A 12633-nucleotide genomic window follows, 5' to 3' on the forward strand; every position below is an offset into this window, starting at 1 on the left:
ACCTAAACCGACTACTGGAATAGAGTGACTTGGGTGACTCGACTATCATCACGTCACGCGCGGCGCAGTATAAGGGCCAATATGTTTTCCAAGTTCGAACGCGTAACTTGAGCATTGAAATCAAAAATAATAATTTTGAAACTAGATAAAACATATTCTGGGAAATGGACAATTCTCTTGGAAAATTTCTGTTTAATGATGCATTCTGGGATATCAAAGAGGTATTTGTCATTCTGGGGAAAACCCTTTCTGGGCAAACGTTTTGGGGTACATCCCAAAAAAGTCATCAAACTCACCGTAAACATTTTAAAGATTTATGGTCAAATGTCCGATAAACTATACTGAAAACTGTGAAACAATCATTATCCACAGGTGGAAGCTGAGCTTCTATCTTTTGACTTCTTATTCAAATGAATTGCTTCTGTTGAAAAAAATCTTAGAAAGAGCTGAATCATTCTTTTGTCCAGTATAATAAAAGTTTGTCCCAAAATTTTAAAACTATGTATTATTATTATTAATATATATTGTAATAACTTCTATTGAACAAGGATAACAGTTTGAATTTTTAGATAGCTTAAAGAAAATTGTACTAAATATGGTGTAAAATAAGTAAGAAACACACCTTCTAGCACTGTTGTTCAACACCAGCAATGATGTTCTAACTAGCACGCGTGCTACTGTGACATTTTATCACTAATTCAACGACCTAGGTTGCCTAATTGCCTTATCAATGATGGGGTAAAGGTAAATATAGAACTGCTACTGTTCGGTTCTGAGAGTGTAAAGAATAGTAAGTAGGCATCCCACAACGAGATTTAAGAGCTAGTTGCTGCCTAACAGTAGCAGGAGTGATAGATTTCGAACAGTTGCGGTTTGACTGCCAATCAAGCCGGTTTGAAATCTTTCCGAATAACTAGACTTGTTATCAGTACTTGGTGGTAAATACTACAATGTTGCTGATTGGTTTTGGGTTGGTTGTGTTTTGCGTAACGATTGGGCTGGGATTAGCCGCTGATAAGCAACAGTATGTGGTGGTTCAAACGGCGAATGGTCCTATCAGAGGTGAACTACGAGGTTCGTACTACGCGTTTGAAGGTATCCCGTACGCGAAGGCTCCGATCGGTGATTTACGGTTGAGTCCATCAGAGTTGAACGATGCCCGGTGGGAGGAACCGCGTGATGCGTTGGAACCGGGCGCGATTTGCATCCAGTGGAATCATTTCGTCGAAGACGATTACAAGGTTATGGGAGAAGAGGATTGTCTCTTTTTGAACATCTATACGACGTCTTTGGAAGCGGTGAATGGCGAAGTTTTGCCAACGATCTTCTTTATTCACGGAGGAGCGTTCATGTTTGGGAATGGCAACTTTTATCAACCGGACCATTTGATGGAAAAACCTGCGGTTGTAGTGACTATCAACTATCGTCTGGGTCCAATGGGTTTTCTGAGCACTGAGGACGACGTTATTCCCGGAAATTTTGGCCTGAAGGATCAGGTGACTGCTTTGAAATGGATTCGGCAAAATATTGGAAACTTTGGTGGTCATCAGGATCAGATCACTATTGTGGGATATTCTGCAGGGTCTGCCAGTGTACAGCTGCACTATCTTTCACCAATGTCTCGAGGTTTGTTCAAAAATGGGATCGGTCATAGTGGATCTGCACTCAATCCCTGGGTTTTGGCAGAAAACTCCGCGGAGAAAGCAACTCAGATAGCCTCCAGCTTGGATTGTCCTACAAAGAGTAGTAAAGAAATGTTAGCGTGTTTGAGAAAACAGTCAGCTAAAGACTTTGTCGCCGCTGTTGGTCAGCTGTTCGATTTCCTTTACAATCCTTTCTCTCCGCTGGGAGTTGTGATCGAGAAAATGTCCAAGAATAACCCCAAACCCTTCCTGGTTGAACATCCACTCAAATTGATGGAGAAAGGAAAGTTCTATCAAGTCCCGCTGCTGCTGTCGATCAACGAAGCTGAGGGTCTCTACCCGGGAGCAGAATTTGTCAGTAATCCGGATTACCTAAAAAGGATCGACCAGGAATGGGACCAACTGTTGCCCTCTATTTTGGACTACCAAACTTCTCTAAGGAAAGATGAAGCCAAACGGAACGAAATAAGTCAAACGATAAGAAAACGATACCTCGGAAATCGGAAGGTATCTGAAAGCAGTTTTAAGGATTTCATTAAGGTAACTTTTTTTAAACAACATCACTGTTCTGACAAAAAGTAGCTTCAATATTTTTTTTTATTTTCTTCATTTAGATTATTTCAAATCGTCTCTACTTCGCGGGTGTCGTGAGATCAGCTAAACTGATGCAACCTTACGCACCGGTTCACCTGTACTACGACGTATACAAAACGAAGTTTGCCGTTGGCGAGTACCTGGCCAAGAGTCTCGAGAACTATGGCTGTGCCCATGGGGAAGACGTGCTATTAGTTTTCAAAACCGAGCTGAGAAATGAAATTCCCTACACGGAGGAGGAGCTTATGATGGCTAGCAAATTTGTGGATATGTATCTGAAATTCGCCCGAGAAAGTGTACCGATGTTTGGGAAACATAAAATTCCCCGACTGGATCGGAAGGATTTGGTTAAGTATTTGCAGGGTTGCTAGCGATTTTTCGTTTTGAAATTCCAAAGTTTTTCCCGGTTTTTCCCCGGTTTTTTCCCGGTTATAAATGATGATTTTCCTATTTTATATTCTCGTTTTTTTAATATAAAACCATGGTGAATAAAAAAAAAATCGTGAAGTGTTAAACGTTTGGAAATCATGACAAATACTTTTGCTACTAACACGTAATCTTTTCGTAACAATTTTTTTCATGATTTTTCAAAACGAATCTAAACAAATTGGCCTCTATTCGTTGTTTTGCTCTACAATTTCAAAAGTTTTGCAAAAAAAATGAGGACAATTGATCTTGAAACTATAATGTAGCACCTTTGAGCCACTGTGAAATTTTCTAGAATTTTTAAAAAGTTCTAGAACAAAAATTGTATAGTTTGTATAGAAATATGTAAAAAAAAATACATCGAAACATAATATCAAATCAGCTTGTCAACTTGAATGGGGATTTGTCTTACAAAACTCAAAATCATCAGATTGCAGGAAAATGTTTAGTTATTATCTGAATGCGGTTAAACTTTTTGAGGAAATCCAAAGACATATTTAAAAAAAAATGTTTTTTTTAAATATACAAAACAATTAATAACTTTAGTAGTACCCTAGTCATTTGGACTAAAGATTCGTGAAAATATAGAAAATCGTGTATAAGACAGGGCTGAACTTTAATCATTTGAATGTGAGAAATTATTCTGTAGCAGGGTAAAGACCTTATATTTCGGCAGGAGCTAGTTTTCGATAAAATTTTTACATAAGACATATAAGCGATAAAAAATGTTCAATTCTTTGGACTTTTACTTATCCAGGTTCGACTGTAGTTAGTTTTGTCGATAATAGTTTTATTATTAAATTTACAACATTGGAGTTATGCTTGTAAGTATAGCACACTTGCGGAGAGCGAAAAAATTAGATATCTAATTGCCCCCCAATTTGTTAAAACGCGATTCAAACTTTATTTGTTTACTAATGAACGGTAATAAGCGTTCATGAGATAAATCTATATCAAGACCACCAAAAACTATTCTTAAAATTAGATATAACTTTGAAAATATTTTTAAATTCCGTGAAAAAATCTCAAGCATGACCTTTTTCCCGGTGAGGTGCCGAAATTCCCGGTTTTTTCCCGGTTTCCCGTTGACGAGATGAAATTCCAAAGTTTTTCCCGGTTTTCCCGGTTTTCCCGGTTCGCTAGCCACCCTGTATTTGGAGATCAATCATCCGCGCTGTAAGGATAAGGTATCGAAGCAGTTTAGTGATGAGGACTTCTGGAACCAGATAGACTTCGGGGATGGTATGCCGGTTGAAGTACCGGCACCGACAAAGGCGGAATTGTAGGTTTAAGCCATTTTTTAAAACAAAAAACAAATGAGAAAACGTCTCGAAGCATTTATCTTGATGGCAATAGGAAATGTAATCATTTCATTATTTTAATAATAAAAAATACAAATTAACTAAGATTCTTGTATTAATTTTTAAAAATATAAAATGCCCTGTACTTATTTCTTCGATTTCATTGAAAGCCGCGGGCATGCTTGTCCAACACCTCGCAAACAGAACAGAGCAGAGAACGAATTACACTTTTATCATTTCGGTTTCCGAGTGCACTGCTCAGCCGATCAACGTTCACAAATCTTTTTGCCGAGTGCGCCCGATTGCGGTTGCTCTGACGGTCGGGTGGACGTCGCTCGCTCTAAAGAAAAGAGAAGGAGCTGGCTAGAAAATTGTGCTCTAGCGACGCTGCTGTGTCGCTCAGTGTATCAAGCCAGAAAGATTTCAATGCAGGAATGTTTTCTTAAAAAAAGCCGCTATGCATTGCGAAACAGTGCATCAGTCGAAGAGGTCCAATGTAGGTTTATGTATAAATATTTTTGTACGTAGCCGGGCCGGGCACTTCCTGGCAAATTATTTGAAAACATGGTGAAAACCGGGTAAATAATCTGAAATTTTCCATTCCAAAAACCGAGCAATATCCTGTCCAAATCTGAAGAAATTCCAGACATTTATCTAGTGAAGAAAAACGACTCACATTTTTTTGTCGCAACACATCAGCAGTGTCAAATTTATGTTTAAAGCATACGAAGGAAAGTTTTGGTTTGATTTTTGATGAAACAAACTTTCACAAATCCAATTTTCGACAAACAATTTTAAACTGAATTCGATTTTCTTGTTTCATTTTCCAAATAATGTGGATAAAACTGGGCAAAATCCAAGTAGTTTTTTCACAATATCCGGGCATCCGCAAATTGCTGTATACTTACACCCAAAATTCAGCCTCTGTGCCAATGGCGTGTAGTCAATTACATAGCATCATTGGTACAAGAAGATAACGCGACCGGTGCTGATTCGATTTGCTCCCACTGGCATTAATCTCCCAAGTTAACCGAATTGCGTATGTCTGAAAGAAACAAAATAAAAACGTTTGCACGTCCCTCCCTATCGCATCACAAGACGAAGAAGGATAGAAATAAATACCGGCCAACACCAGGCAGCCAGCGAACCGAGCACTGTGCGTGTGAATGTAGCAAAAGCAACAACAAAAATATCCTTCTAATTCAATCCACTGGCACCGGCAAACCACGGCCAAGCTGTGCGTGTGTATGCAGTAAAAGCAACAAAAAAAACATTCCTTCAATTTACCGGCAAACAACCACGCACCGGCCAAGCTGCCCGGCTTTAGCAGCTGTGTATATGTAGCGTGTGTATGTAATAGCAGGCGGTAAGCAAACACAGTTCTCATTCAATGGGTTTCCCGTTTCCTTCACTCCCGTTCCCTTTCCCGTTTCCATAACAAAACAAGCTGCCCGGCTTTGGCAGCTGTGTATATGTAGCGTGTGTATGTAATAGCAGGCAGTAAGCAAAGCACAGTTCTCATTCAATGGGTTTCCCGTTCCTTCACTCCCGTTCCCTTTCCCGTTTCCATCGAAAGACAAAGGAATGCATTGAAAGAAGGCCAAACGCCGGGAAGCCGCCGCTGTGCGTTTTTTTCGATTGATCGGTGACAGAAAGCCTATGACAAATATCCCTCGTCCTGTATGAAGCTTGAATAGTACACTGGTTAAAATGCCGGTCTGGCAAGACGCTATGATTGGTAATTTGAGTTCGATTCTCACTACGGCGCTGTGGTTTTAATTTTTATTTTTTTTGTTTCTGGGATGAATTATCCAATAGGAATAGGTTTTTCTTGTTTCGCTTGAATGTAGTGGTCATCATTTTGGTTGGGAGCCGAGTCCTTATGCCAGTTACGGTTTTTCAAACATACCGTCTTCGGCACAGTGCACATTTCAGCGCATTATCGGCACAGAGATATGCTAAATAGGCATTGGATTTTTGCAACCTCTTCTATGGGTGTAGGTTTATGCACTTTAACTATCGTACGTGGGTAGCATTAATTTACAAAAGCAGCAATTCGCAAAGTAACATTTACTAAAATTATCCAAAAATCTTTGTCTATTAGTCAAACCGTGAAAATTACCCAGGGATCTGGGACAAATTTTAGTAATAAAACTGCAAAACTTTCACAAATCGTAAAATTTAGGATTTATCTTCCTTTATCGCTATGCTGTTGATATTTTTTGACCGAAGAAAGCTTTCGTAGCTAATCAATGGTCCTGGTGCAGAACATCAATCTAGAGGAACTCGCTCAGGAATGACCAGATAGGTGTTTTGGGCAAAGTTGTTAATTCGCATATTTTGATATAAAATTTGAAGTGGAGAGATTAAAAAATAGCGCGATAATAACAATAACTTTTTGTAAAGTTTTTTTTTTTAATTTAACCGTATCTCCTTGGGTTAAGATTGTAGAACTTTGACATGTTAAGCAAAGTTGTGTGTTTTGTTGAGATAAATAACTTTGTAGAAAAAACTTAAGCTCTAAAATGCTAAACAAGAAAGTTATGTTTTATATCTTGCTATTGGTGGACCTCTAAACTTTATATTTCATATCAAAATATGCGCTTTATTATTTGTAACAAGTATGGGATAGTTATTGAGTGTTCAACTGATTTTCATGATTTTTAACAATCGGCTTACAATATAAAATTCGCATGTAGAACAGTTAACATCAATTAATCAATGTTTGGTTTACTGAAATGCTAATAAAATATTAATGTTTTTTTTTTAAACATTTGTGTTATGATGACTTTATTGTTCTATGGAACTTAAACTATGCTGACTTGAACATTTTCATGGAAGACTTTGAACTAAATGGGTTGACCATTCAGCCTAATGACCATTCGGCCAAATGACCATTCAGCCTAATAATATTCGGCCAAATAACCTTCGGCCTAATGTCCCATTCGGCTTATTGTCCTATTCGGCCGAACATCCTTCGGCCTTTTAACCCACTCGGCCTAGCGACCTTCGGCCATTTTTCGGCCTGTCGGCTTTCGGCCGAATGTCCGGGCCCCGTGCTAACCGCAGCACAGATATCTGGCCTCGAAGATGTCGCCAGATATTGTAGACAACCGATCAATTCTTTGAACGGTTGATCGGTGATAACCTCACCATCATTTAGCTTCGTCCAGCGAACGTTTGTGTCAAGCGGTGTACTTACGGGTTTACAATCAGCCATTCTGAACGTATCCTGATTGCGAAATCTCGATGACGCTATTCGGGAAGTCACGCTTGATGGTCATCCCCAAGAAAGTCTTGACTTCCAGGAGATCCTTCATCTGGAATAGCCTTCCAAGCTAGGTCTTGATCCAGATAACCTCTGAAACGTCTTTTCCGGCAATCAGGATGTCATCCACGTTGAGGATGAGAGTAAGTCCTCGCTTGCAGGATCAGTAAACGCAGCAGTCACTCTTCAACGAATAGAAACCAAGCTTTCTCATCTCGTCGTCGAAATTCATCAAATTTTGTTATCTGTGACGAAATTTTGCGCAAAATTCTGTGATTTCTGGCAACCTTGCTTATAAGATGTGAAAATCCTTAACCTCATCATTTGTTGTTTATTGACACGGATTTGCGGGCAAAAAACTTTTTTTCCTGGATTTCAAGCACAATGGGTTTATTCATCCCAATTACGCGGGCAAAAAACGGTCCCGAGAAGATTCACATTAAATTAGATCTGAGACAATTAAAGCTTCGATGAGCTATGAAGAAGAATTGAAGCTAAAAATAATTTCAAGGTCGAAATTAATATTAACCTTCCTAGGCCGTTCGCAAAATTTTGAACAAATTATTTTTCGCTGGTTTTGACTAGTAAATTGATTTCGTTCCACTGGTCACATATCTCGACCGATATTTATGAATTTAGATTCATTGTTTAGGTAATTTATTCAAGATTTTAAATATATAAAATTTAAATCGATTTGACTTAGCAGATGACCTATAGAACGCTTTGAACAGAAAAAAGACATCATTTTAAAATTCTTATATCTGCAGTATAGGTTGGTGTAAAAAATTTTTTTTATATGTTTTGAAATTGTGAAAAATAAATCTTCTTAAACATATATAAAAATTTTAGGGTCCCATGGGAGTTTTGGTTGCGATCTTGGAATTACCGGAAAAAAAAATTCTCACTTTTCAAAAGAGGTAACATTTTTTCTTAGCAGCGCTGTATCTCATTCATAATTGGACCGATTTTCAAAATTCAAATTTTAGTTTTATTTAATAATATGATAATCATTTTCACTGAATACACTAAGTATCTCAAATATTACTGTTATTCGTAATACGAGAATGAAAACAAGAAAAAAATCGTGATTTTCGAACCCGTCTGTTATGATGCGCACATTTCTCATTTTGTTATCGTGATTTCTTAAAATTTTTCATCAAACCTGCCCATTTTTTTATACCCAATGATAGATTTTAATCTCTACAATCGATTGATATGCTGTTTATGTGGTTTTTCAAAAATTTGTAGCAACGTTTTCCGAATTTACTAAAAGATATCGGAATTCGTCCAGATTTTCAATAGTTTTGTAGCAAGCAAGCACAACCCCCCGGGAGAGCGTAAATCGAACAAAATCCATGGCTCTCCCAGTCGTGCTCTCGAAATCTGCCGTTCTATGGCAGACTGAAGGAATCGCCAGCATGGTTACTTAGGGTGGTTTGTGCTGATACGTATGAATATTTTTACGTACCTAATTCATAGCTAAGTCATTGTCTTCATCATTTTGATTGTTTATCAGCTTTTCAAAGTTACAGAGACCTAGTTCAGAAATGTTTTGGAATTCTCATTTGGCAAAATAATTTCGGTGGCATCTTCTTTGATTTTTATTTGTAACATAAAATTTACATACATACATAAGACTTTTACACAAGTGTGAATGATTTCGATGTTAATTTTTGAATTATTTCAAAACAACACGTATTAAAATAAGATTTGCTGTTTATATTTCAGATTTCAAATCTGAACTTCAAATCCGAATGAAGAATAAAATTTTAGAATAAATAATTCAATATTCATGATTCATTTTTCTATGTTCACAATTTATTTTTTCTGAATTCAAAACTCTTAAATCGAAATTGTTCACAATACTAAGCTTCCAATGGTGAATTTTGAATAAAAAGTCCACAATTTTCAATTCTTTTTTAAACCCTTATTTAAAAAATAAAACAAACTCACGATTGAAAACTCGTACTACAAAATTGTAAGTTTCATATTTATGATACTAAAATCGAAACTATCAAATTTAAATTTGAATTCTGATTTTTGTTGGGTTATGAATTTGAAATTAAGAATAAGCAATTCTTTTGTCTTAGTTTTCAATTACTTATTTATTCATTATAAATTCCAATTCTGAACTCTTAGAAAAATGTTAATTTGAATTGCAAAATTCATATTTGGAAATTCAAAAATTAAAATAATAAAATCCGAAAAACTAGTTTAGATCTCACAATTCGAAGCACAGCATTATGAATCCATAAAACTATTTCTGATGTTTTAATCATAAATTATTTATAATTTATTTGGAGTTTTTTTTTAATCCTGATAATAAGTTAAAATTATGAATCTTTTTGAAGAAAACATGAGTAAAATCATAAAAATCACACTTATGTAAATGTCTATTTAAAAAAATATCACTGAAACAAAAGATGTCGATGACAATTTTCTGGAACATAATGTCTTAACCTTTTTAAACACGACTTTTTTTAAATTGATATGGCAATCACTAATTCATTCAAAGCTTCTTTTAATTCTCATAACACCACGAAGAGTTCAAATTATGATTTAAATTACTTATATGCACATTTTGTCTTATATTTCACATGTAAATTAGAACTCGATATTTATAGTATTATAAACTTAAAGATTTAAATCGTTGTAATATTGGTTGTGATTGTTTTTCATATAACAATATCCACGCGCTTTCGGAATAATTTAAATTAAGTGTCGTTTTGAAACCACACTATGCATTAAAGATAAAATAAATTCTGAACTAGGTCTCTGTAACTTTGAAAAGCTGAAAAACAATCAAAATGATGAAGACAATGACTTAGCTATGAATTAAGTACGTAAAAATATTCATACGTATCAGCACAAACCACCCTAAGTAACCATGCTGGCGATTCCTTCAGTCTGCCATAGAACGGCAGATTTCGAGAGCACGACTGGGAGAGCCATGGATTTTGTTCGATTTACGCTCTCCCGGGGGGTTGTGCTTGCTTGCTACAAAACTATTGAAAATCTGGACGAATTCCGATATCTTTTAGTAAATTCGGAAAACGTTGCTACAAATTTTTGAAAAACCACATAAACAGCATATCAATCGATTGTAGAGATTAAAATCTATCATTGGGTATAAAAAAAATGGGCAGGTTTGATGAAAAATTTTAAGAAATCACGATAACAAAATGAGAAATGTGCGCATCATAACAGACGGGTTCGAAAATCACGATTTTTTTCTTGTTTTCATTCTCGTATTACGAATAACAGTAATATTTGAGATACTTAGTGTATTCAGTGAAAATGATTATCATATTATCCAAATAAAACTAAAATTTGAATTTTGGAAATCGGTTCAGTATGAGATATAACACTGCAAAGCAAAAGTTCATAAAAAGAAGCTTTTTTTCAGAAATTCCACGCTAGCGACCGAAAATTCCATATGACCATCAATTTTTCTATATGTTTAAAAAGATTTATTTTTCACAATTTCAAAACTTACTAGATAATTTCAATACGTCAAAGCAATGAGAAGATATGGGAATTCTGAGAAGACATTATTTTCGGGGGTTTTTTCCATTCGGAGCAGAATCCAGACGTTCGGATAAGTTACATCAAGTGAAATTTTATACATTCAGAAACTAGAATAAATTTCCTAACTAATGAATGTAAAATCATGAAAATCGGTTAACATATATCATCAGGGGAACGCGCGCAAACTCTCGGGTCATATTGACCCGAACGGCTTTTGTGTAACTTTTTTTTTCGGCTTGCCAGTTGTGGCATTTCCGGTGGTCACAGGAAGTTGCTTTTTCTACAGGTTATGTATCTCGTGGTTTCAGTAATATGTTCCAAATTTCATATTTTTCCGATTTTTTCAAAAGAGTTATGACGATTTTAAAGTTTGCTTTGGGTCATATTGACCCGAACGGCTTAGGAAGGTTAAAAAAAAATATGCAAAAGGAATTCAAAACTTTGATTTTTAAATTCATGATAATGAAATCAAAATATTCCTAAACAAGCTTCAAGCAGAAATTAAAAACAATCATGGTTTAATTTTAAAGCAGTTGAAACTCGAATTTCAGTATTCAAAACCCATGAATTTGAACTTCAAAATTAAATTTAGATGTATGATTTTAGGAATCAGAGAGCATTTTTTTAATCATTGATTCAGTGTAAAGCTGTAGCGAATTTTCGGGCCGAATATTATTCAGGTTTGAAATTTATTATAAAATAAATATTACGGTTATGTAGAGTTTGATTGGAAAATAAGTGTCAGATCAGGTAAAAAATTAACCATGATTAATTGTTAGGCAAATGATCACAATTGTTATTTATTATTCATCCTAATATACATTTCCTTTCTTCAATTTCAAGAGAAGGGTTGATTGGAAAATTCCCCTTTAGTGTTTGAATTAAAAAAAATGATCCCGATTTTAAATGTGAACTTTTTATTAGGAAAAATTAAAAGGTTAATGTATTTAGAACACCAAAAATTCAGAATTAAAAAACATAGACAAGTTTATCACAAATATTTCCTGAATGTTTAATTGTTTGTCTTTTCAATTCGGTAGATTTATTTAAAAATTGAAAAAAATATGTATGGGAGAGTGGGGAATCATGGGCCACTTTTTTTCGTTGTTCCATAACTTCTTCATTATAAAAGATAAAATGAAAATAAAAAATGGTATGGTTTTCTACATTTTCAAGGTATCATAAAGTATTTTTTTTAAATTTTTAATAAGTTATTTTCTCCAAATTCCAACTGTTTGAAAAAAAGCAATATTTTTTTGGTTTTGAAAAATGGTGGGGAATCGTGGGCCACCAAATCCAAATTGACCAAATAACATGCAAAGTTTATGAGTTGACCCAAAACTGTGATTTCCTAATTCATTTCGTTATTTTAAAGCAATTTCAGATGATGAAATAAAAAAGAGAGCTGTGTATGATCGCATAGATTCCAAAACCTGGCTCGCGAACGTTTTGGCAAAATTTTTATATAGGATGGACAAAATATTTTTCATAACTCTTCATTTAGCATAAGAAAACTTCACAGATAGGAAAAACGTATTTTAAGTTCTGAATGTGTATAAAAACATAAAAATATAGGTGATTTAAGATGTGTGGCCCACGATTCCCCACAAGCTATGATTTGCAAAATGGTTGCGTTTGTGTGACTTATTGATGTTTCATCAAAAATTCCTTTTCCACGTGAAAGATCATGACAAAACTAAGATGATAAGCGTATGAGCATATTTTTGTTATGCACTTTAGGTTCCCCATCGATGAAATAAGCAGGTGTTTTTTTTAATTATGTAAGTAATTTTTTCTAACTTTTTTTAGCATGATAAATAAAAGAAGCATATGATGCGTATTTGAGTTAACAACATATAGGAATATATGCTCA

General features: G+C 35.2%; 1 protein-coding gene across 1 annotated transcript; it reads left to right on the forward strand.

Annotated features, from left to right (window-relative positions):
- The first annotated feature begins 843 nt into the window (after positions 1–843).
- Positions 844–4071, forward strand: LOC129757131 (venom carboxylesterase-6-like). Its single transcript, XM_055754255.1, has 2 exons — positions 844–2183; positions 2258–4071. Exons 1-2 carry the CDS (start codon positions 951–953, stop codon positions 2606–2608), a joined length of 1584 nt encoding a protein of 527 aa, XP_055610230.1. The 5' UTR covers positions 844–950; the 3' UTR covers positions 2609–4071.
- The last annotated feature ends 8562 nt before the right edge of the window (positions 4072–12633 follow it).

Source organism: Uranotaenia lowii, chromosome 3 (assembly GCF_029784155.1).
Source record: "Uranotaenia lowii strain MFRU-FL chromosome 3, ASM2978415v1, whole genome shotgun sequence".
Classification (NCBI taxonomy): domain Eukaryota; kingdom Metazoa; phylum Arthropoda; class Insecta; order Diptera; family Culicidae; genus Uranotaenia; species Uranotaenia lowii.